Raw genomic sequence first — 25,170 nt, 5'->3', positions numbered from 1 at the left:
GAGGCAGGGGAGTCCTCTCTCCCCAGCACAAACACGCACCCTCCCCTCAGCTGAAACCTCCAAGAAGAACAAGAGAAAACTCTCTTTGACCAGCCTAGGGTATATCTGGGTGGAAGAGGGGCAGGGGTGTGAGAATTGGAGTGGGAAGGTGTCAGGGTGAGCTGGGAGCAGCTGAGAAGGTGTAGGGTGGCACCGAGCCCTGCTCCAACCTCCGTGGAAGGGGATTTCATGGGCTTCTCTACCTACCCACAGACTCACACCCTAGAGAGCCGCTCAAGGCTTAACTCTAATCCCTCTGCTGAAACGTAAGCCCCTTCTTTCTTTCTTAGACCTTAACCCAGATAGAGGAAAGCAGCTTCCTTTCTCCCCTGGAATTCTCTGCCAGGTTCTTAGAGCTATCACTCAGCCCTCTCTTCTCCCTGCTTTATCCCCATTCCTTTCATCTTTCTTCATAGGCTTTTTTTGGTTTCAGCCCCTCCAGTTTGGTCATATCCCTGCTGTCTTGGGTGCTTTCCAGGTTTTCTACATCCCTCTGAGGCTGTAGAGTGCTTTAAACAGGGGCTGAGCAGGCTGGCAATGACCTCACAGGGCCGCTATGCACAGTTGCTATCTATAGCCTTACAGGCTCAACCTCCTCTTCCTCCAGCCAACTGAGTCACAGTCAGCTTGGAGTCCACTCAGACCCTAGGGTCTTCTCTGCCACTCCAGACCACAGCCCGTTACAGCACCCTGAGCTGTTCTTACTGCTGGCTCAAATGCTTATTCTCTGAATCATCCAAACACACAATGAAAGTTGAGTCTTGGGTTCCAGAAGACACCCATTCTTGGTCTCTCAGTGTTTTTATAGCCCCAGTCATCTACCCTCTCACACCTATCCAGATAGACAGCCAATGGCCTAAGTTCCATTGGACTCTGCGGAGGTATGGACAAGGGGAGGAATTTGGGACCAGCTGACGGGCCGATGCCTGGGTTCAAACTGGATCTACCACTCTTCGGTGAGTTGCTTCACCCCTCTGAGCCTCGGTTTCCTCATCTGTGAAATGATAAAGCAGCATAGGATTTGGGGAAGATTAAATGAGAAATTGTCCGTAAAGCACTTAGCACAGTGCCCAGCACACAGTGAGCGTTCAGTAAGTGCCAGCCATTACTAAAATATTTTATCCCCTTTGGACTCATAAGGAAACTGTTTCATAGAGGTCCAGGAACTAGCTTGAGTCCTTGCCTTAGGACAGCTGGTAGAGGGCCAAGATTCATAGCCAAGACTGCCTAACTCCAAATCTATCACAGGCTATGCTGCCTCTGATAATAATGTAGCTACCACTTACCATATACTGGGCATGGTATTCTGGACACCTGCCATATAAAATCACTGCATCTCTGATCTTCACAACACTGGGAAGTAACTATTAACCTCATTTTACAGTTATGGATACTAGGCTCAGAGAGGTTAGGTAAGTTCCCTAAGGTTGCACAGCAAGTAAAAACAAAGTCTGGTTTTGAGCCTTAGTCCATGGCTCCTAGAAACCCAGCTCATTTCTCTGTGTGGTCGCTAAGGCCTTGCCATAGACTGACTTGGCAGGCTCAGCTCTAGGTCCTTCCCCTTTTAACTTGGCCTTACCTGGGGATCTCGACTGAAAAGTCCTTTGTCCAGTAGTGGACAAATCCCTCCTGACATTCTGCCCTGCTCTTCTCCCCAACTCCACTGCCCTCCAGAGAGGGGGCTGGGCTTGGAAGGGGCAAGTTTTAGGGAGTTAGGGACCAGCAGCAGAGGAATCTGGCCTTCATCCCACAAGAGCTGGGGGGCACTGAAGATTTCCTGTCTGGGGAATATAGGCGCCACTCTGCCCTGTGCCACCCTCAGGCCAGTCAGGCACTGGAGCTCCCCCTCAGGCTGGAGAGGCTCCCCTCAGGGCACCCTGGCCCCAGACTGCCCCCAGCTGGCCTGGGAGGAGGCCTTAGGCAACAGCACCCACAATTCTGTCCTGGAGAGGCTGCCTGGAAGACTGGGACTGGGGGCTGTGTGGCCCCCAGTGGCCTCAAGGTTCTAAAGAAACTCTGGGGTCCACTGTCGGCTGCTGGGATTCCCACTGCCCTGCTGCTCCCAGGCCCCAGAGCCTAAAGACATCCCAGATACACTCCTCTTCCCAATTTTAAAGGTCCTGAGAGATACAACTTGTTGAAAACGGAGAGCACTGCAATTTTTGTTTCCCCACCCACAGTGCTCAGAACTCTATCCCCCCAACTGTCCCAGAGAGCCCCCCCATTGCCCCCTCCCCATCCAGCCTCAAAAAGATGGGCCAGGGCTTCCCTGGTGGCGCAGTGGTTGAGAGTCCGCCTGCCGATGCAGGGGACACGGGTTCGTGCCCCGGTCCGGGAAGATCCCACGTGCCGCGGAGGGGCTGGGCCCGTGAGCCATGGCCGCTGAGCCTGCGCGTCCAGAGCCTGTGCTCCGCAACGGGAGAGGCCGCAGCAGTGAGAGGCCCGCGTTCCGCAAAAAAAAAAAAAAAAAAAAAAAAAAGGCCAGGCTCCCCCTCTGCCTTTCCCCAGGCTCCCCAGCCATCCTGGGTACCAGAATAGACCACTGACCACCTGCCCTGGGGGCTGGGAGGGGCCACAGCCTGCGCTGCCACTCAGGCTGGGGGAGGGGATTGGGAAGGGGGAGCTGGGACTGCAGGAGGGTGCTCCAGGGCCCCAGGCCACTTCCAGCTGCTTCTCAGTGTAGTGCAACAGGCGCCCCACCAACACCCAACAGGCAGCCTGTGTCCCCACTCCCCAGCCTGGACGGGCTTGGAGTGCCGGACACCCTCTCAGGACGGGGCTCCGGCTGAGTCTCTGCCCACAGCTTCCCCTCCTCTCCAGGTCACTCCTCTTCCCCTCCCCCTCCCCCTCCAGGTCTGTCTCCACCTCCCCCAGGCTCCCTTCCCCCCAACCCCCAGCCGGGTTTGCTGGGTCTCTGCCCCCATCCCTCCCCCAGCTCCCTCTAAGTGAGGATGCCCTTGCTTGGGCCCTTGCTGACCCCACATTCCAGCCTTACTGGGGTCAGGAGGGCTTCCTGCCCGATGTGGGATCCCCGCCTCCACCCCTAGCTCCCGGCAGCCTCTCCCGGTAATCCAGCCGCTGGCCCTTTGCTGCTCCCTTCTCGAACACCTCCCCCAGCCCCCGGCCCAATTTAGCTCCTTTAATCTTCCCTGTAATGCAATCCGACTGTTTCCTGAGCACACACTGCACTTCCCAAACTGCCGGTCCCTGGAGAGGGCGGGGTGGAGGCAGGGTGGCCTCCGCTGTTCCCTGCACTGGAGCACCGCCCCACCTAGCGCCATCCCGGGCACTCCTGCTGTTCCCCTCTTCTTTTCCCCACCCCTAGGAGGCCCCTGGGAGCTCTGACTGCGCAAGTCTCTGCCATGTGGACTCCGTAGCCCAGGCCTGACACGATCCTGATTCCTCACCATGAATTGTGAAACACTTCATTTATTTAATTACATCATTTAAGGGGAAAAAAAAGAAACATTACTGTATGAAACGTACAAATGATCTGTAAGCCGTCTTCCAATTTCATATATGTGTAAATTGTTCAGTAACGATATTTGTGTAGCTGACTCTCTGCTTCTGTCCAGGCTCCTTTTCAGCTTCTCGTGTATTCATTGTTTATGGTCGGTGCCCAAGGGCTTGGGTTCAGGTTCTTACTCCCAAATTGTATTTAGCTAGGGGGTTTTTAGTAAATTCTTCGGCTCCTTTAAGCCTCAGTTTTTCCTATATAGCTAAAATAATTCACAATTGTAGTGAATATTAAATGAGATGATATATGTTTAAGGCGTTTAGCCCCTTATTGGATATTCAACCAGGACGGCTATCATTATTGTGATGATTTTTAAACTTTTGTTGAAATCTGGGCTCTCCAAGGACGAGAGAGGTGGAGGAGAGCTGGTATTACATGGTTGAAGTGCCCTCCAGTGGCCATATCGGAAAACTGCAGGCTTCTGATGTGCTTTGGGAGTCCTTCCTTTGCTGGTCCAGGAACTAACTCAGCCACCCCCAGCCTGCTACAGGCTCATCCAACCCTCCTGGAATTCTTCACATTATCTTTCCTTTTACAGAGGTCGTAAGAGGCTTTTAAAAAGTACTTAATAGAATAAGAGACTAGGAGCAGAGCTTTAACCCAGGAAGGCTACAGCCTGGACATACACCGCCTCTCAAATCTTGTGGGCCCAGGGCCCTGCGGCAGGGAGGTAGGGTGGTGGAAAGCTGTATGCTGGGCATCGGTTCTCCTCTGACCTGGACACTATGGGATCTGGCTTGTGAGAGACCCCTCTTGCTGCCCACATCCAAAACTCTAGCACAGAACAAGTGTAGCCCCTTCCAAGTATCTACTTCTGGGCTGTGACAGATTTGTATTTTGTTCACCCTCCCTCCCTCCCTCCCTCCCTCTCTTCCTTCTTTCCTCCTTCCTTCCTTCCTTCCTCCATCCATCGATATTTATTGAACACTGGCTGTGTACCAGGCCCCACATCCTAGGTGCTGGGGGTTAGAAAGATCAATTTTAACACAGACAAAAACACAGCTGCCAAGAGTTGTTCACAATGTCCCAGACACCACATGCAGAGTTAATCCTTGTATCTGAGTGTTTACGGCTTCTCCGTGTGGCTGAGTGGGAGGGCAGAGGCAGGAACATCAGATCCAGGTTGCCTGATTTCTCCTGAGGAAATGTGTCCACAGTGGACGCTTTGTCTGGCCAGGTTTGAGGGCTGACTTCCTCCTCCCAACTCTGCTCCTCTGACAAGTTCTCCCCATTTCAAACACTGACCAAACTCCTAGCTCCACCAGCACGGGGGGGTCCCTGAGCTCCCTTCCCTTCCCCCGCCACTTCCCTTTCCCCCGGGGCTGAGAATCAGCCAATACTTAGCATCTAACCCCAGCTCACAGGCCAACTGCCCATTGTCCAGGACTGAGAGGAAGGAGCCTTCCTCCAGAGTCATGGCATGGGAGGGTGACTGGAGGTACCACCGTGTTTTGGGAAGATGTCAGGAACGGGAGGGAGGGCTGGGTCGGTGATGTGTACATGGTTCCCGGGACTCCGTTGCCTCGTTGAGCTGCCATCTCCCCTCCTTCCCTTCATGATCAAACTTCTCGAATGTCTTCCCACACCCTTGCTTGCTCCTAACTGTTCCATTTCCTCAGAATTCTTCCCAACTGTAGTAGCACAGGCTATTGGGCCCTCGCTGGGTCCCCTCAACTCCTAGACCAGTGCTGTCCAAATGAAATGTAACCGGGAGCCACATATGTCATTTCAAATGTTCTAGTAGCCACCTTTTAAAACGATAAAAGAAACAGGTGAGATCAATAATGTAGTTAACCCAATGTATCCAAAATAATATTATTTCAACATGTAAGCAATGGTCAAAAATTGAGATATATGAATATTTTGTCATCATCTGATGTATACATTATTTTATACGTACAGCACCTCTCAATTCGGACTAACCACATTTCAAGCTGCTCAGGTGGCTGGTGGCTGGTGTATTGGGCAGTGCAGTTCCGGAACCTGCATTCACTACTTGGCATACACTCTTTCGCTCTGTGTGACTGATCAGCTCATGTCCATGTGTCCCGTCTCCCCAGGGAGATTCAAAGTCCCCTGGGTCAGAGTCCTTTTTCATCCCTGTATCTCCCGTGGCACCTTAAAGCTGTGTGCCACACTCACAAGGCTCTGCAAGCACGTTTGCTGATGGGAGTGAGCGCCGGCGATTGATTTTTGTGTTTTCGTTATGGCTGTAAGTGGTGTGTTATAGATTGCTTCTATGGATGCACCCTGCTGCAGTGCTAGCAGAAACAAGCAGCCTGGTTGTCCGCACAGGCAGAGCCCTGGGGCCGATGGGGCTCACCTACCAGGCAGGGGAAATCCTGCCAGACCACGTACCACTTCTCTGGCTTAAGAGCCTGTCGTTGCCACCGTGCGCTCCTCCCTGCAACCCCATCTCCGTTAGACCTCGGATAGAGCCCTTGTCAGGGAGCATTACACAAAGGATGTGTCTCTGGCATCCCACCACCAGGCTGGGAGCTCCTCGGGACAGAAAAGTTGTTTTATTCAGATCGACGAGAGCCTGACCCGCAACAGGTACACAAAACATATTTATCAAATGAATAAACGAATGGATGGCTGGAGCCAGCCAAACCTCTCATTCATGTACTCATGAACCCCAAAAAAACCTTTGAGCACTTACTACATGTCAGGTATACTGTGCTAGGCACTAAGGACTCAGCATGAACAAGGCCGACGTGGGCTGTGCCTCCTGGAGCTCACAGTCTGAGCGGAGGAAATAGACCTCTGTAGCCTCCTGGAATGCAGGACAGCCTTCCCCGGGTCAAGGGTCATCATTTAGACTCTTGGCCACAGTAGACTGACCCTTGGGTGCTGTGAGGACCTTACTGTTTCAAATTGCATTGATGGTATCATACTGGGCCCTGTGGGATAGACCAGGACCCTGCAGTTCAGAGCAGAGGGGCCAAGGCAGGGGGAGGAGCTGGTGGTGTCCATTCAGCCTCTGACAGACCCGGCCTCAGCTCGGGAGGAGGCCAGCAGGTGACCATGGCGCTCAGCCTCTCTGCCACGTCCATTCCCAACAACTGGCTCCCAGGCTACCCTGAGGTAACCAGGGCTGCATTCTAGGCCTGTGTTCTCCTGTGGGAATGTCCCAGCCAGCGCAGAGCACCATGCTGTGAGCCATGCACTGTCTCGGGGACTGGGGGGGATAAAAAGATGAACAAGACTTCATCCCTGTCCTCAAGTTGCTGACAAATTAGACCCTGAGCAAGTGGCTCACCAGAACACACTCATCATCCTCTTGGTTAACTTGGGCAGAACAGTGTGCTAAGTGGTGATGGAAATACTCCAAACAGGGAATTCCCAGGTGGTCCAGTGGTTAGGACTCCACACTCTCACTGCTGAGGGCGCAGGTTCAATCTCTGGTTGGGGAACTAAGGTCCTGAAAGCCACACAGCGAGGCCAATAAAAAAAAAAAAAGAAAAAAGAAAAAAAGGAAATGCTCCAAACAGCCCAATCTAGTTCCCTAGCTTCTCTCCGTGTCACCCCACAACAGGGCACTGAGCCCAAGGGCAGCCCACCCATTGGCACTCGTGGTTTGGGGAATCTAGATTAGTGTTTCTCAGAATGGTCTAAAGATAGAATTATTTGCAGCATGGTTAAAAATGCACATCCCCTGGGCCTTTGTGCAAATCTTCCCAAGAAGAATTTTCAAGTGTGGGGCTTGTGAATCTGCACTTTAAAAAGCACTCTAGGTATTCTTATCCTAAACACTGCCCTGGGGTGGAAATACCTACCATCGTCCCCAGGTCCCATATCTGGCTGACCAGGGTTGGTTGCTTTCTCTGTCCAGAGATGGGTGTCGGCTTTTGATACTTTATTACTGATGAAAAGCCCTGATTCAGAGGCTGCTGGTGGCAAGCTGTCAGCTTGGAAGGAGTCAGTAGCCACTGAGAATAGAATTCCCTAACTTTTTGATTCATCTATAAAATGCTTACCTGAGCAGACACTGTTTAAAGGCCATTAAAATACCAGACAAAGAATAAGCCAGTCCCTGGATCTTTACAGACATATTTACTCAAACCCAAGTGCTTGCAAAGAGTACATAATAGGGAAGAAAAATGAGCAGGCACCTCTAGAAATATGAACTGAAAGTAAACAGCCCTGTTCACCAAAATAAACAGGGCAAATCCAGTGAGGATTAAATGACCTCTAGTCAGAGAGGTTCGGAGCCAGAAATGCCCCATCTTGGCTCCTAGAAGATGAAGTGAGGGTCTTTCCCTGCCACCTGGGGGCATGAGCCGGCTTTGCAGGGGTACATTAGGAGGTCAGGGCCAGGCCTGCAAGGGCAGCCATTAGCCTTGGGGGTGTGAGTACTCCCCAGAACTCCCTAGCTGCCTGCTACAGGGCCTGAAACCTCCAAGATTAAAGATCAAGAAGTGTACCTTGGGCTTCCCTGGTGGCGCAGTGGTTGAGAATCCACCTGCGGATGCAGGGGACACGGGTTCATGCCCCAGTCCGGGAAGATCCCACATGCTGCAGAGTGGCTGGGCCCGTGAGCCATGGCTGCTGGGCGTGTGCGTCCGGAGCCTGTGCTCCGCAACGGGAGAGGCCACAGCAGTGAGATGCCCGCGTACCACCAAAAAAAAAAAAAATACAGGGACTTCCCCGGTGGCGCAGTGGTTAAGACTCTGCCCTCCCAATGCACGGGGCCCGGGTTCGATCCCTTCTCAGGGAACTAGATCCTGCATGTATGCTGCAACTAAGAGTTCACATGCCACAACTAAGGAGCCCTCCTGCCTCAGCTGAGACCCAGTGCAACCAAATAAATAAATAAATAAATATTTGGAAAAAATAGTCTGATCTAAAAAGAGTTTTAAAAAAAATCAAGATACAGAACCATTCCTCCACTATAAAGATGTTCCCTGTGCTGCTCTTTTAGAGTCACACCCACCCCTTCCCCCACCTTCCCTGGCCTTTGGCAACCACTCCTCTGATCTCCATGTCTATAATTTTGTCATTTTCTTCACTTAGCATAATGCCTATGAGATCCATCCAAGTTGCTGCAGTTATCAATAGTTTGTTCCTTTTTATGGCTGAGGAGTATTCTACGAGGGCCATTTCTCACAACTAACAGTCACTTTAAGAAATTTCATCCACTCAATAAATATTCATTGTATATCTACTATGGGCCAGGTGCAGACATGAGGCATGGGGCGCTGGTTGCTGTCAGGGTTTGGGTTTTCACCAGACAGGTAAGCAGAGCTAGAGCAAGCAAGGAACACGGACGTGTGTGCAAAGGAGTGATTACAGATGGAACACATGAGTTAGGATGGGTCAGAGGGGAGGGGAGACGAGAAGAGTGAGGAACGGGAAACAGGTAGGATCAATACTTTGCAGTTCTTGTGTAGGTGAGGAATTAATAGAGTTGGGTACCTTCTTCTGAGGTTTTCCCTACCTCATTCGCAGTTTATTTTTGTTTAAAATATCAATATCAAAAGAAACATTCCATCCAACACAAATGACACAATTTCTATATCAGAGGATAATATGGATTTTTAAAAATAAACAATGTAACTTTAAAAAAAATTTATTTGTCTGCGCCGGGTCTTAGTCGCAGCATGTGGGATCTAGTTCCCTGACCAGGGATCAAACCCAGGCCCCCTGCATTGGGAGCATGGAGTCTTAACCACTGGACTACCAGGGAAGTCCCGGTAATACAGATTTAAGTGGGTTTTTTTATTTTTTGCCATGCCGCACGCTTGTGGGATCTCAGTTCCTGGGAACCCCCTAAGTAGGTACTTTTAAACTGAAGCCTTTAGGGTTAAATGCTAACCAACAAATGCTTACCAACTCAGTCGGGGTACAGAAGAAAACAAAGATTATGGTCACAGAAAGTATTTAAAGATCATCTTTCCCCTTGTTACTTTTTAGTTTAGTTTTTTAAAGTTTTAGTTTTCAAAACTTTTTATTTAGTTTTGATTTTTTTTTTTTTTTTTTTTTTTGCGTTACGTGGGCCTCTCACTGTTGTGGCCTCTCCAGCTGCAGAGCACAGGCTCCGGACGCGCAGGCTCAGTGGCCATGGCTCACGGGCCCAGCCGCTCCGCAGCATGTGGGATCTTCCCGGATCGGGGCACGAACCCGTGTCCCCTGCATCGGCAGGCGGATTCTCAACCACTGCGCCACCAGGGAAGCCCCTTTAGTTTTTACTTATTTAGTTTTTAAAAGTTTTTCCACGTACACACACATAGGAAAAAAAGTGCAAAAGGATTCATAGGAATCCTTTTTATAGGATAAAGGAAGTGTTTCTTCTACCCACCTCCCCCGCCCTCAGCTACCCCATTTCTCCTTTCAGAGTCAGTTACCATTTTTTTGTGGCTCCTGACATACATTAAACACATAAGAATATGTGTGTATCTGTGTATTTATACTCACAAATGACAGCATACCATAACAGCGATTCTGCACCACCTTGTTTTTTCACTTAGTAATATATCTTGGAAATTGTACCTGTAGAGGCACTTCATTCTTTGTAACTATATAAAATGCTTTTCAAACCTCCCTCCTAGAACATGATTGGTTGAACATTATAATATTGCCTGAGCTACTCATCTCAAGGCATCCTGGGATTTGCAGTTCTTACTCAGCTGAGTCTTACTTGGAAAACAGGACTGGAGCAGAAGACACGTGTTGGAAACTAAAGTGCCCTTCCAACAACAACGTAAGAGAACAAATTGTACCGTGTTATGCAAGACCCTATCATCCTACCCAGAAGCAAATTATTTACTTATTGAAACAACCAAGGTATCTACCAGCAATGAGATACCCAGCGCTGTCTTGGCATTAGGAAATCAAGATCATCTGATTCAGCTCCTCACTGCATCCATTTTAGCAGACAGGGCAGGACACGGACACACACACACACACACACACACACTCCACATGCCTTCTCTTCCTTACAGCTTTGCTTTGGTCTTCTGTATCCCAAATGCATTATGTGACAAATTACTACTTAGGAACCTTTTCTCATAAACTGATGGATCAGAAAGGACCCACATATCAAATCAACTCACACTGAAATGTGTCACCTATTGCTATGTTAACGCACAGGCATTAAATCAAGAAGATAAATGAATAATACATTGTAAACACCAACTAAGGGCTGGTAGGGAAGGTTTTCTCTGGAGGCTGAGGGCAAGAATGATTCTCAGAGACTTTTTTTTGGATAGCCGAGGTCCCCCCTTGACTCTTCACTTCATACTCAATACCATTTCCTTATCCAGAGATGACCACTCTCCTTCCAAACCCATTTTCATGAATTTACATACATATTTATATAAAATCTAGGAATTTAGCTCACTGTGAGAGTTTTACCAAAATACTCTTGTCCTATAAATATTATTCTGGAAATTACTTTTTTTTTCACTCAATAAATTTGGCCCTTGAAATTACTTTTTTTTTCACTCAATAAATTTGGCCCTTTTTCCTATGATAATACAAAAAGATTGACCTCACATTGTTTTTTACTGCCATGGGGTACTCTGAAACACTGTGTCTCAAACTTTAATGTGAATTCAGATCATCTAGGGATCTTGTTAACATGCTGATTCTGATTCGGTAGGTCTGGGGTAAACCTTGAGATTCTGAATCTCTGAAAAATTCCCAGGTCAACGAATCACAACTTGAGGAACAAAGGTGTAGAGTATGGGTGAAGTTGTGTGGTAGAACCGACTTGGACCAGCTCATAGGAACTGATTGTCAAATTTCCAGGAATTTTGTGGTCCTGTTGTGAAACACAGCAATCATTAAAAATGAAATTATTTAAACTTACAATTAAATAAATTCTATTACGAACAGAGATAACAAATACTCAAAAATCATCACTTTCCTAATTATTTTCCCATAAATCTATGTTCCTGAGGTTATTTGTGTCTATTACATCTGTTTGGTGAAAATCTACACGATGGTGTACTTTTCCACATTCCTTCCCAACTCCACATTCAGTTCACGTTGGTAGCTTAGAATCAGCCACGGCTAGTGTTCACACCACAGAAATTGGGTAGAAAAGCATACTCCATTACTCCAAGCCTTCTCCGACATTTGATATTACCAATCTTTCATTTTTGCTAATCTGAGAAATCAAAAATGGTGTCTCGTTTTTAACTTGCATTTCCCTGGTTACAGTGAGATTGGGTCATGCATGTGCTCATTCCTAGGGATTTAATAGTATTTCTTGTTCTTGTAAATAAGACCTTTTTACTATTATATTTTCTGGTTAATTACTGTACAGGAAAGGCGATGATTTTTCCAATCAGGCCACCCCTTCTTCTAGTTCTAACAGCTTGTCTGTTTATTTTCTTGCTAATCAAATAATCTACAAACAGTGACAGACTGTGCTTTTCTCTATATAATTGTTTGTTTTGTGACACTGGCTCTGACTGCAGGTCCACACTGACTACCAGTGATAATAGCTCATCAGTACCTTGCTTCTGATTTGAAGAGGGACACGTCTATATTTCCCTACTAATGTCTGCTGTAGATTTCTGGTTTCTTAAGAGGATTTGGGGGTTTTTTTGTTTGTTTTGTTTTTGTTTTGGCACGCTGGAACCTGCCCCCCTGGCAGTGAAAGCTCGGAGTCCTAACCACTAGACGGTCAGGGAATTCCTGGTTTTGTTTTTATTAAGACTGGCTGTGCCATTTTTCAAACATTTAGTTTCACTTTCTAAGTTTTGCATTTTGCTGATATTTGAATTGCTCGCATTAACATGTACTCTTTTTTTAAACTATCAGACAATGCACTTTTATTTTTATTTGAATTAAGTTTTATTTTCACTTTTTAAAAATTGAAATATAGTCGATTTGCAATGCTGTGAACATGTACTCTTTTTTGTGACCAGAATGTTAAAGATTTTTAAGTCCCTCTCCCTTACTCCTGTTTGTATCCCTGTTTTAGCCCTTGTCACCGTCCTTGAGTGTGTCCCTTCCCCAGCAGCCAGCCTCTGGCTCCTCAGAGAACAAGAATGTTCTCTCCATGTTCCACTCAGCAGTGAAACTTTATACATAATGGCATTGCAGTGAATGGTTAGGGAATGCCATGAATTTAACCCATCACCTAGTGTGTATATTCCTGAGTACTCCATTGCAGTATCTACTCCTTTGAATTGAGGGCTGCGGGATCTTTCCAACTACTCCCCACTCCCCTGACATTCCTACTCCAGTACATAAATGGCAGATTGCTCCATCGACCTGTAATCCCTGGAATGTTGAGAACAACCCAGGTAGTTGGCCCCTGTTTTGAACCTAGGGGCCACCAAAGTCCTGATCAGAATCGATGGCTAGGCAGGGGCCTGGGGTTTTATTTATTTATTTTAAACTAATTTCTAGTAGAGGATAGTTGATTTACAATGTTGTCTTAGTTTCTTCTGTACAGCAAAGTGAATCAGTTATACATATACATATATCCACTCTTTTTTAGATTCTTTTCCCATATAGGTCATTACAGAGTATTGAGTAGAGTTCCCTGTGTTATACAGTAGGTCCTACTTAGGTACCTATTTTGTATATAGTAGTGTGTATAAGTCAATCCCAATCTCCCAATTTGTCCCTCCCCCCTTTCCCCCTTGGTAACCATAAGTTTGTTTTCTACATCTGTGACTCTATTTCTGTTTTGTAAATAAGTTCATTTTTACCATTTTTTTTGGATTCCACATAAAAGTGATATCATATATTTATTTGTCTTTCTCTGTCTGACTTACTTCACTCAGTATGACAATTTCTAGGTCCATCCATGTAGCTGCAAGTGGCATTATTTCGTTCTTTTTATGGCTGAGTAATATTCCATTGTATATATGTATATATGTACCACATCTTCTTTATCCATTCCTCCATCGATGGACATTTAGGTTGCTTCCATGTCCTGGCTATTGTAAATAGTGCTGCGATGAACACTGGAGTGCATGTATCTTTTCGCATTATGGTTTTCTCCGGATATATGCCCAGGAGTGGGATTGCTGGATCATATGGTAGCTGCATTTTTTAGTTTTTTTAAGGAACCTCCATGCTGTTTTCCATAGTGGCTGTACCAGTTTACATTCCCACCAACAGTGTAGGAGGGTTCCCTTTTCTCCACACCCTCTCCAGCATTTATTGTTTGTAGATTTTTTTGATGATGGCCTTTCTGACTGGTGTGTGTCTGGGGTTTTATTTATTTATTTTAAATTTATTTATTCATTAATTTATTTTTGGCTGCGTGGGGCCTTCATTGCTGTGTGCGGACTTCAGTAGTTGTAGCGCGCAGGTTCAGTAGTTGTGGCACAGGGGCTTAGTTGCTCCGCGGCATGTGGGATCTTCCCAGACCAGGGCTCAACCCCATGTCCCCTGCATTGGCAGGTGGATTCTTAACCACTGCGCCACCAGGGAAGTCCCTGCCTGGGTTTTTTAAATTGCTACTTACCACTCTTGACACAGGAATATGGGAATTGCCTCCAAGAACATATGGAATTTGTCTTTTTCTGTCGTTTTAAGAAGAGCAAAGAGTACGGATGTCAGAGTCAAATTCCAGACAGCTATGGGATCTTGGACAAGTCATTAATTTCTCTGTTGCTTACGGACCTCCCGTGTAACGTAACATTTACCAAGAAAAAATCCCAGTAAAGCTCTGAAAGTGGGTTATTCCAGGCCCCGGGAATCAAATTAATTGAGTCCAAACCCCACCTCTGCCACTTACCACCTTGGACAGGTTACTCGTCTCTGTATTTCGGTTTGGTCACGTATAAAATGGGGACAGTAAAGATATAAAGTTGACAGGGCAGTGGTGAAGATTAAACAAGCTAGCTCATTAAGCTTTATCATAAAGCTAAAACTTATTGTGAACCCTCCATGAACATTAGCCACGTTGCTTTTTTATTATCACCAGGGTGCCTGTGGAGAGAGAACACTTTGTACAGCACTCGACGGCCCAGGTGAGCTAGCAGGGACTTTTTTTTTTTTTTTTTTTTTTGCGGTATGCGGACCTCTCACTGTTGTGGCCTCTCCCATTGCGGAGCACAGGCTCCGGACGCGCAGGCTCAGCGGCCATGGCTCACGGGCCCAGCCGCTCCGCGGAATGTGGGATCCTCCCGGACCGGGGCACGAACCCGTGTCTCCTGCATCGGCAGGCAGATTCTCAACCACTGCGCCACCAGGGAAGCCCAGCAGGGACGTTTTTTACCTGGACTCCCTGACCCGGGGGAGGGACGGGGGCCGGCAGTTCCCGGCTGTCCTCGGCTGTCCTAGCACCTCCCGGTCGGCAGAGGGCGCCCGCTACCATCGTGGAGGGGGCGAGGAGGGCGGGGCGAGCGGCGGGGGCGGGGCGGGACGGGGAGGGCGGTGGGAGTGGGGGCGGGCCGTGCGAGCGGACTCAGGCCCACGCGTAAGGCCATGCAGGTAGGTGGCCACCGCTCTCCCCGCACTAACTTCGATCGCAGACCCGGCCAGGCGCCCGCTCGGGCCCAAGCTCAGAAGCGCGCTTGCTGACGTGGGGGTTCCACCCGACCCTAAACGAAACCGAAAGTCCGGCCCCGGGTGACCTTACCTTCCTGGGGTTGTTAAAGGGTGGCCTGCGAGACCGAGGTGGGGTGTTCCCTAGAGAACAGGGCTTTGGTTCCGGTATGGGATCGCGCGCTTGGTACAGGCCGGCCCAGAGTTAGGGGCCTGATTGCGAGCTCGGAGTTTGGGAACTGACCGGGATTTCCAGCTGGTCGGGCACTTGGGGCGGGACTTGGGGGGCTGGGCTGACGCTCGGATTCGGGGGCGCGCCGTCTAGGACGAGCTGGGCGGGGAGCGCAGCGCGGGTTGTGGTACTTTGGGTGTTGGTTGGTTGGCTGGAGGCCCGGCATCTGCGTCCCTCGGTGGGGAAAGGGGCGGAAGCAGAGGTCTGAGCCTTGGAGCGGTCACTTCGTGGGGATTGGCTGGGAGAGTTCCCGAAGCTTAGATAGATCAGGGGTCCTAGACCTCGTAGGAATCTGAGTGCCCCCTCCGCTAGGGGGCCATGAGCAGCAGGGCCCGCAAGGAGGCGGTGCAAGCAGCGGCCCGGGAACTCCTCAAGTTCGTGAACCGGAGCCCCTCTCCTTTCCACGGTGAGTGACCAGGGCAGCCGAGGCAGGTGGGGGCCAGTGTGCCTCCTACCGGCTTCCATCGCTGTGAGAGGGTTCTTTCCCTACAGCTGTGGCCGAGTGCCGCAACCGCCTCCTCCAGGCTGGCTTCCATGAACTCAAGGAGACGGAGAGCTGGGATATCAAGCCCGAGAGCAAGGTACTAGGGTGGGGTGGGAGAGGCAGGAACCTAGGCCGGGGCTCGAAGTCCTGTGCCAGCTGGCTGGCTAATCCAACTCAAAACCGCCACCCCAGTACTTCCTGACCAGGAACTCCTCTACCATCATCGCATTTGCTGTGGGTGGCCAGTATGTTCCTGGCAACGGTTTCAGCCTCATTGGGGCCCACACGGACAGCCCCTGCCTCCGGGTAAGGAACTGGGGCTGTGCTGGGGAGGGGAGGCATCAGGGGGTGAGCAGGGAGGAAGACTTGTCATCCCCTTCCTCCACACTTGGGGCTCTTCTCTGTCACTTAGCATGTCAGCCGTCTGTCTCATCTCCGAATCGTGTCGGGTGGCCTTCGCTGAATTCTTATTCCCCGTCGTCCCACCCAGGTGAAACGGCGGTCTCGCCGCAGCCAGGTGGGCTTCCAGCAGGTTGGCGTGGAGACCTATGGTGGTGGAATCTGGAGCACCTGGTTTGACCGTGACCTGACCTTGGCTGGACGTGTCATTGTCAAGGTGGGAACTGGGGTTGGATGTGGGAGGCTCTCAGCTTCAGCTGCCTGACGATTGACTGTCACTTTCCTTCAGGGAACCTGTGGAGAGCCCCCCGGGGAAGGGGTGTAGGGGCAGTCCAGGTCAGAGGACCACCTTGCTTAGTCTGGGTGAAGTGGGGGATTTAACCAACCGCAGTTGGGGGAGGGCACCCTGGGCTGACCCGCCTATTTGGCCGCAGTGCCCCACCTCAGGCCGACTGGAGCAGCGGCTGGTGCACGTGGACCAGCCCATTCTTCGCATCCCGCACCTGGCCATCCATCTGCAGCGAAATGTCAATGAGAACTTTGCGCCCAACGTGGAGATGCACTTGTGAGACTGGAGTGGAGGCTGTGGTGACTGGGAGGGGTAGGGTGTGGCACCACGTGATGGAAGGGGCCCTGCTGGGACCTGAGAGACCGCTACCTAACGGTGGCCACTGTCAGGCTCTACTCTTGGGACCCAGCTGATGTCCAAGGGCCCTCTCAGCTCTGCCGTGTAAGGAGCGGGCTGGGAAGTGAAGGACCAGGGCAGCTCCCCATCAGGGGATGCCTGAGCCCAGGGGTGTCCCGCCCTGCCGTGTCCTCCGCTCCTCCCCACACACACCCCCTCACGTGTCTCCCCACAGGGTTCCCATTCTTGCTACAGCAGTCCAGGAGGAGCTGGAGAAGGGGACTCCTGAGCCAGGCCCTCTCAATGCTGTAGTAAGAGCCTCCTGCTCATGGGAAGGGGTGAGCAGGGCGGAGGAGACTGGTCCTCTGAGAAGGGGCGAGAGGGAGGAGCGGACCCCCTCCCAGCATCCTTCTGCCCCGCAGGAAGACCGGCACCACTCTGTGCTCATGTCCCTCCTCTGTGCCCATCTGGGGCTGAGCTCCGAGGATATCTTGGAGTTGGAGCTGTGTCTTGCGGACACTCAGCCTGCGGTGAGAAGCAGCTGCAGGAACTCGTGGGTGGGGACCTCTGGGATCCCGGCATGTCCCCTCAAGCGCTCGTCACCTCTGCCAGTGCCCCAGTTACTCTCACGCCTGTTTTTCCAGTAGACACCACCCCGCTCTGCTTCCAGGGCAGTGGGTCTCAAAAAGGGCAGGTTTCCCACTTCCAGACTTGCCTACATGACTGTGTAGGGTGGGGTTTGGGCATCAGCTTTCCACAGATTCCCCAGGAGTTTCTGCTACAGGGGTCCCTGTCCACTTTGACCTGTGCTGGCTCCAAACCTCTAAGGACAAGAGGCCTGGATGTGGCCCTCCTCTTCCTGGAGCCTGTCCTTGTGTCTCTCCCAGTTGCCGACAGTAGGAGATTGCTATGTCTTTGGACGCTCGGCCTTGTTTGAACATGCGCTGTTTCTGTTTCTCATCTGGTCTCCTCTGTTTATTTCCTTACTTTTCTTTCTTTTCTCGTTCAGTCCCTCCCTCTTCCTGTCCCTCAGGAACTGGTCAGGAGCTACGGGCCTCCACCCTCCCATCCCTCAGCTCCAGCCCGGTGCTCCTCCATTCTCTGCACAGCGGGCTCCTAATGCTTGCTCTAGGCCAGGGGCTGGGGGAGGTTGCACAAGGGACCAAGGAGACTCGCTCAAGCACAGGCCCTTTGGGGCTGGGAGAAGAGGGAGAGTGCAGAGCAGGGGATGGAGCTCAGGATGACTGTCCTGTCTTTCTAGGTCCTGGGTGGTGCCTATGAGGAGTTCATCTTTGCCCCTCGGCTGGATAATCTGCACAGCTGCTTCTGTGCCCTGCAGGTGAGGAGCAGGGCACCCCCAGGAGCCCTGGGGCGGGGGAACCGCTCAAGCCCTATGGGTCATAAGAAGGCCCCTGGTGCAGGGTGGACCACGGGGAGGGACCTAAGTGCTGCAGCGTCAGCATCGCTCCTCTTGGCCCCATCCTTGCACTGGCCTGGGGCCAGGGACTGAGGTAGGGGAAGGCTGAGAGGTTGTTTAGGGCGTCACAGTGTCTCGTCCTAACCCTGCTCCTGTTGCTTCTCCTTTAAGTTAATCTCTGCTTCACAGGAAAGGCTCTCGAATCCCATAGGGCAGCATCATCCTTCTGTCTGCTCCCTGCTCGCCTTCCCCGCCAAGCCCTGGCTTAAGCCCATCCTGCCGTCTCTGAGCCTTGGGATCTCAGTGGTGTGGTCTCTCCTCCTCCTGGTCACTTTGATATTCCCTCCCATCCTGCTACCCTGGTTGCTTCCCTTTCTTTCTCACGTCGCATCCCTGTTCCTCCCTCTGTCCTTTTCCTACTCTCCTTTGTGCCCCATCCTGTTCCTGGAGACACACTTTGGGCTGTAATTGGGACCAGGGCCAGACGTGGGACCCATATCCACTGGTGCAGCCAGCCAGCCAGTCATGTCACCTTGACGGAGTCACAGACTCCTCTTTGGACCTCAGTCTCTTCACTGAGGCCAGTTAGTTTACATGATCTGTGTGGTCCTTCTGACTTTCCAGGATTCTCAGCCCTTCCCCTCCGTCTTACACATCCTCCTGCCTTTGTGTGTGTGAGGACACTCAGAGAGGGGTTTCTCCATCCCATTGTAAAGGGCCCTGCATGTCTTCTCACCAGGCAGCGCCCTGCGAGATGCAGGCCAGTGACAGCCTGAGCCCGCTTCACTCCAGCCATGACAGTGGGAAGCAGGCGGGCGAGTGTGAACCCCCGAGGTGCTGGTGGGCTGAGTTACGGAAGGAGGAGCGGGAAGGATGATTCTCTGGTTCTCTCCCCAAACTAGGCCTTGATCGATTCCTGCGCAGCCCCTGCCTCTCTGGCCGCGGATCCTCACGTGCGCATGATTGCCCTGTACGACAACGAAGAGGTACGCGAAGGGGTCTGGGGAGGGTCTCCTCTGGGGAGTCTTCTGTAGCCAGTCGTGTCCAGCAGCCACGGCGAGCCAGGGCTATTCTGGAGGCTGCAAAGACAGGTGGGACGCTGCCTGTGCTTCCTCAGCGCTCGGTGTCCCCTCTGGATCAGCACGTATGTGCTCTTAGCGTGACCACACCTCCCACGTCTCTCTGTGTGCCGCGTGGTGAGCTACTCGAGGACAGGGACTCTGCCCTTTCTCCCTGGTGGCCCCAGGACTCAGCCCAGGCTGGGTCCTCTCCTTGTCTGCTTGGGTTAGAGTGCAGGCTTAGACGCCATGGAAGATTCTCTCCAGGTAACCGCACAGGTCAGAGTTAGCAGTTCAGGACAGGTCTCTGCCACCCCAAACCCATGGTGTCCATCTCAGGGTCCAGGGCTGCTGTCCAGCTTCTGCTACCGTGTCTGTACTGAGTTAGGAAGGAAGAAAAGGGCAAAGGGGCAGTGTCCACCCATCCTTTTAAGGGCATGACCCACAGGTGACATTCATCACTGCCTGCATTCCCTGGAACTTGGCATAGCCATGTTTAGCTGCAAGGGAAGCTGGGAATGTCATCTCTAGCCGGGCGGTTTGATGCTCAGCTACATCTCGGGTATTCTGTTATAGAAGGGATCATGGACAGTTAGCAGCCTCTGTCACATGCACGAAAGAAGATTGACCAGTTAGGTGGGGCACCTGTGCTAAGGCCCAGATGTGAGAGTCAGGGGAGAGGGAAGGGAGCCAAGAAGGGAAGTAGACTGGAAAGTGCTATTTCTGCCCCGGAGATGGCCGAGGATCAGTTTGGCCCCAGCTCACCATCAGCGTTTTGGTGGCACAGGGTTGGGAAGTTGCTGATAACAGCCCACATTCCCCACCCACTGACTCAGTGGGGTCCTGGGCCAGTCTGGGTAGCGGGCCCCTCTGCCTGGCCTCCAGCTCCAGCCCCCGAGCCCGGACCCCTAGAGCCAGGCCTTTGCTATCGCCAGGTGGGGTCGGAGAGCGCACAGGGTGCACAGTCACTGCTGACGGAGCTGGTGCTGCGGCGGATCTCGGCCTCGCCCCAGCACCTGACGGCCTTTGAGGAAGCCATCCCCAAGTCCTACATGATCAGCGCAGACATGGCCCACGCTGTGCACCCCAACTACCTGTGAGTCTCCCGTGCCAGGCACGCAGTCCCCACACAGCCGGAGACCCGAGCGTGACCTGCCTTCGGCCTCAGCCCTGGGCCTGGGCCTCGGCCTCTCCCCTTCCCCTTCCCCCTCATTCTTCCAGGAGGTTCAGGGGGGGCTTCATTTTGACTGCCATGGTCAAAATGAAGTCATGGGTGCCTAACCAATCCAAATAGGTTCTATCTGCAAATCTATCTCCATCTGTAGCTGGAGGCTGCCTGGAGCACTGTGTTTAGCGTGATTCTCAGGTCCTGCCTGGCTGGGTGGGCAAGAACGCTGTGATCCAGTAGTGATGTCTGCTATGGGAGAGTGGTGGGTGTTGACAGGCCCAGCTCCTGTTTGCCATCCCCGTCCCTTCTCTGTCTCTTACAGGGACAAGCATGAGGAGAACCACCGGCCCTTATTCCACAAGGTGAGGAGCTCCTGCTTCTCCTTAGGGACTTGGAGGCCTGGCTGGTTCCGGGCCCTAATCGTGTTCCCTCTGGGCCTCTCACCCATCTCTGCCTCACTCTTGGCTCCTGGTTTTGCTCTCCCCAGGGCCCTGTGATCAAGGTGAACAGCAAGCAACGCTACGCCTCCAATGCGGTTTCAGAGGCCCTGATCCGAGAGGTGGCCAGCAAGGTCGGGGTCCCCCTGCAGGTGAGGGTGGGCCCTACCTGGGAAGGGCTGATGGAGGGAGTGGGGGGGCACAAGCAGATGGCTCCCCAGTGAGGGAAGCCTTGTAGATAGTCTTTAGTGGGGGGGGTGTCCCAGTAGAGTGAGGAGCATTGGGGTTTGGATATTGGCAGAGCTGGGGTCAGTGCTGGTTCTGCCATGGTTCTGGTCTGTGACCTTGGGCTCATCTCCTGATATGCCTTGGTTTCCAGTTTCCACACCTGTAAAATGGAATTCAAGGTACAGTGTGCTCATGGCACATAGTGGGTTAGTCCTGCCTTTTCCCTACCCAGCACCCCCAGCTCCTCTGTGTCTCTCTTATACACACACTGGTGGCTTCCATTGGAGAAGTTCAGGGCCGAGAAACCTGGAACTCATCGTCAATGGCACAGCTAGTCGAAGGGGACGAGAGAGGGAGATATGCAATACATAATACTCATGTTAGGATAATACGTATATCAGGGACTGGGGCTCAGTGGTCCAGTGGCAAGCATAGCAGGCGGGTCCTGGTGAGTGAGGACTCGGACCCTGCAATCCTGATCGCCAGCCTCGGGCTCTCGCTGCTGCACGGTGCCACGCCCCCCGTGTAGAGCTAAGTTGTTCCATTCTCAGGAAGGCCTCTCTGAGGACGTGACACTTGAGCTGAGACCTAAGTATGGAGAACAAGGCAGCTAGGAGCGACTAGCATCCCTGCCAGAGGGAACAAGGGCAGAAGCTCCCAGGGCCACGGGACTGAGCTTGGTCTACGAGGAGGAGCCAGAGCCAGAGCCAGAGTGGTGGAGCCGGGGTGAGAGCAGCAGGGAGACGGGGGAGGAGCCTCCCCAGGCCGGTCATGCAGGGCCTCCTAGGCTGTGGAAGGGTGTTTGGATTTTCTTCTAAGGCGGTAGGGAGATGTTAGGGGATTTTTCTTGAATGGCTTACAGCAGAAGCAGGACACGTATACTTTAGAAAATATAAATGGAAATGAGAAAATAAAACAATCCCCAGAGATTTGTGCCTATTCTTCTAGTTTTTTTTCTATGTATATACTTAACACACGTTTTTTTAAAAATGAAATCATTTTAGATATATCTTTTGCTTTAGTTTTTCACTCAGTATTCTCCACCTTTCCATTTCAGTGAATTTTTCAGTAAATATATATCTCTTTTTTTTTTTTTTTTTTTTTTAATATTTTTTTATTTTATTTTATTTTATTTTTTTTTTTTTGCTGTATGCGGGCCTCTCACTGCTGTGGCCTCTCCCGTTGCGGAGCACAGGCTCCGGACGCGCAGGCCCAGCGGCCATGGCTCACGGGCCTAGGTGCTCCGCGGCATGTGGGATCTTCCCGGACCAGGGCACGAACCCGTGACCCCTGCACCGGCAGGCGGATTCCCAACCACTGCGCCACCAGGGAAGCCCCTATATATCTCATTTAATGTACAGATCATTTTCAGTTCTCCCCAGTTTCCCCCAAAACATTCTTTACAGTTGTTTGTCCCACTTTAGTTTCCAGTTCAGGACCACAAGTTATATCTGGTTGCTAATCTAGCACAGCTGCACCGCCTCCTTTTTCTTTTTTTCTTTTTCTTGAAATAATATTGACTTGTTGAAGAAACCAGGCTGGTCATCCCTTATAATTTCCTTCCTGGATTTGCTTCTTCTTGGCGTCATTGAGCTTGTGCCTCTAGCCCCTGTATCTCCTATAATCTAGAATTCATATCTAAAGGGTCGGTGGATTCAAGTTAAACATTTTTGGCCAGAAGACATCGTGACTGGTGTGTTCTTCATGTTGTGTCATCCACATATTATCTGGGTGATTCACTCTTAGCGATAATAAGATTGATCACCGGATTTGGGGGGGGTGCCCTCAAAATCCCTCCACCATCTGGAGGTTTTCCTCGTTTGATTGGGTAGTAAACCTGTACAAGTGATGAGTTCCCCATCAACCAGAAAGGTGTCTGGTTTTAACACCAATTGATAATCTTGGCCTAAATCCGTAATTTCATTCGAGTTTACTGAAAAATGCCCCCCCCCCATTCTTTTATTCCTTTTACGTTTATTAGCTGTCATTCTACTGTGAAGTAGAACTTTCCCCCATCAGGAGGGCCATTTGGTTATTGTGAAGCATGGTTCCTCCTGGAAAGACAGGACAAATGTTATTCTTTCCCTTAAATAACCACTTTTCAAGGTGAGGTGTTTTAATGGCTGCCTCAAATGCTGGCAAATACGAGGATTTTTTTTTTTCCTTTTCCTTTTTTGATGATCATTATGTAGAATCATAGATTTTCTTTGGTTCAGTTTCGTTGGTTCAGTGTGAACCTGGTCCACTGTAATCATGTTATTTCATGCTCCAGTTGTCATGACTTTGACCAGTGGGGGCCCTTTCAACATAACTTCTGTGGCCTTTGTCATGACTCTGGAAAGTTGTCTTGCTTTTTGGCACAATAAGAAATTGCAGGCTCATCTTGTTCATTTCTCTCCCCAGACTTGGTAGCTTTTGATGGATGTTAGAGACCGAAGTCTGGCACCATGAGTGTTCGTTGTTACTGGGGGTGGGGAAATGCTTTGGAGCCATTTCTACGGACATGGCTAGGAAGAAAATATATGTATTTTAAAAAACATGAGTTGATACTGTGATTCTCATTTTTTAAGAAAGAATAGTTATTACTTAATTTGTTTTTGTAATTCTCTTTTCCCTTATGTGGAAAATCTTTTTTTTTTTTTTTTTTTTTTTTTGCGGTACGCGGGCCCCTCACTGCTGTGGCCTCTCCCGTTGCGGAGCACAGGCTGCGGACGCGCAGGCTCAGTGGCCACGGCTCACGGGCCCAGCCGCTCCGCGGCATGCGGGATCCTCCCGGACCGGGAGGGTGTTGGTAATGCAGGTGCAGAGAATGGGAACAATTCAGAGTCTGCTGTCCTCTGGGCCTGCCATTTGGTGTTGGCTTTGTGATTTTATGCTGGTCACATTCACCTTCGGAGGAGGTCGAAGTGGACGATGTACCAGACCCCTTTCAGCCCTGCAGTTCTAAGGTGACTTCCTCCTGGGCCTTAATAAACACACACCTCACGTTGCTCATGAACCTCTCCTCCTCTCCCCAGGATCTCATGGTCCGGAATGACTCTCCCTGCGGGACCACCATTGGGCCCATCTTGGCTTCTCGGCTGGGGCTGCGGGTGCTGGATTTAGGCAGCCCCCAACTGGCCATGCACTCCATCCGGGAGACAGCTTGCACCACAGGAGTACTCCAGACCCTCACTCTCTTCAAGGTGACTCCCACCCCACCCGTCACCATGGCAACTGAGCTCCTTCCCCATCTAGTGCCTGGATTGGTTGCTGGGGCAACATCACCGTCACTAAGTGGCTGGCCTACGTCATGGGGCTGGTTGTCTTGTGCCTACCATGTAGGAAAAGAAGGGTCCCCATTCTTCTCAAGGCACAGGGGCCCTGATCAGCCCGCAGAGGATAATGAAATGTCAGAGAGGGGATCAGGGGTGGGAAGCCTGGGGCAGCTGTCAAGTGTGTGTGAGGCAACTATGCCTTCCTCTAGCTGGGGCCATGTTGGTAGACGGTGAGCAGTGGGGGCCCCCCCAGCTGGTCTCCACTAATCTCAAATTCCATGTTGCCTACTATTTTAGGGCTTCTTTGAGCTTTTCCCTTCTCTGAGCCGTAACCTCCTAGTGGATTGAGGCCTCTTGGAAAGACTTCTCTTGCGCTTGAGAGGGGAAGTTCTCAGCTGAGCTGAAGCTGGATTATTAAAGTGGATTTTTCACTCAAACTCATTCTGTTGTGCTTCTTTGGAGATTGGAGGCCTGGGCGTTCAGCCGGCTTGAACCTCTGGAACCAGAACAGACGGGGAAGTGGGGTACAGGTCGAGGAGGCTGCAAATCCTGGGAGCTGATGGAGGCCTGATTTCGTATCTCTTTTCTCTTTTTTAAGCTCATGCCTGAGTGGGTGGAGGTGGTAGGTTCGCTATGGGAAGGTCACTTCTTCTGCCATCCCCAGTCCTTCCCTTCCCAGACTAGTCCAGGAGCCCAGCTCGGCCCTCTGAGGTCTGGGTGCTCAGCATTCGATGCCCCCAGAGCCGCCCTGGGCGGCCCAGGCTGTTTCCCTTCCCCAGTGCCTCCCCATCTCTCCCAGGCACTGCCAAGAGAAGGACACAGTCCGGGCTTCAGCATCGCCCTGCATCA

General features: G+C 51.1%; 1 protein-coding gene across 6 annotated transcripts; it reads left to right on the top strand.

Annotated features, from left to right (window-relative positions):
* Window positions 1-867: 867 nt before the first annotated feature.
* DNPEP (aspartyl aminopeptidase) lies at window positions 868-24,758 on the top strand. 6 transcript variants are annotated; one of them, XM_067026937.1, is made up of 16 exons: window positions 868-995; window positions 14,454-14,499; window positions 15,561-15,654; window positions 15,741-15,829; window positions 15,925-16,038; window positions 16,223-16,348; window positions 16,566-16,696; window positions 16,992-17,067; window positions 17,179-17,286; window positions 18,018-18,095; window positions 19,076-19,159; window positions 20,167-20,327; window positions 20,722-20,761; window positions 20,887-20,988; window positions 24,082-24,249; window positions 24,619-24,758. In XM_067026937.1, the coding sequence occupies exons 3-16, from the start codon at window positions 15,567-15,569 to the stop codon at window positions 24,667-24,669; spliced, it is 1,416 nt and encodes a 471-aa protein (XP_066883038.1). In that variant the 5' UTR covers window positions 868-995; window positions 14,454-14,499; window positions 15,561-15,566; the 3' UTR covers window positions 24,670-24,758. The 6 variants fall into 6 exon arrangements, with proteins under 6 accessions (XP_066883038.1, XP_066883036.1, XP_058911174.1 ...); XM_067026935.1 differs by lacking the exons at window positions 868-995; window positions 14,454-14,499 and adding an exon at window positions 14,886-14,962 and having other exon boundaries at window positions 16,992-17,064; XM_059055191.2 differs by lacking the exons at window positions 868-995; window positions 14,454-14,499 and adding an exon at window positions 14,886-14,962.
* Window positions 24,759-25,170: the final 412 nt, after the last annotated feature.

The sequence above is a fragment of the Kogia breviceps genome, chromosome 2, assembly GCF_026419965.1.
Source record: "Kogia breviceps isolate mKogBre1 chromosome 2, mKogBre1 haplotype 1, whole genome shotgun sequence".
Lineage (NCBI taxonomy): Eukaryota > Metazoa > Chordata > Mammalia > Artiodactyla > Physeteridae > Kogia > Kogia breviceps.
The sequence above is the reverse complement of the archived record's forward strand: the minus strand, read 5'-3'. Positions and strand labels throughout refer to the sequence as shown.

Coding starts and splice junctions, on each gene's coding strand:
- DNPEP (XM_059055191.2), top strand. Junction 15,655..15,740: donor GAGCCCCTCTCCTTTCCACG/GTGAGTGACCAG, acceptor CTTTCCCTACAG/CTGTGGCCGAGTGCCGCAAC. Junction 17,287..18,017: donor TTGCGGACACTCAGCCTGCG/GTGAGAAGCAGC, acceptor CTGTCTTTCTAG/GTCCTGGGTGGTGCCTATGA.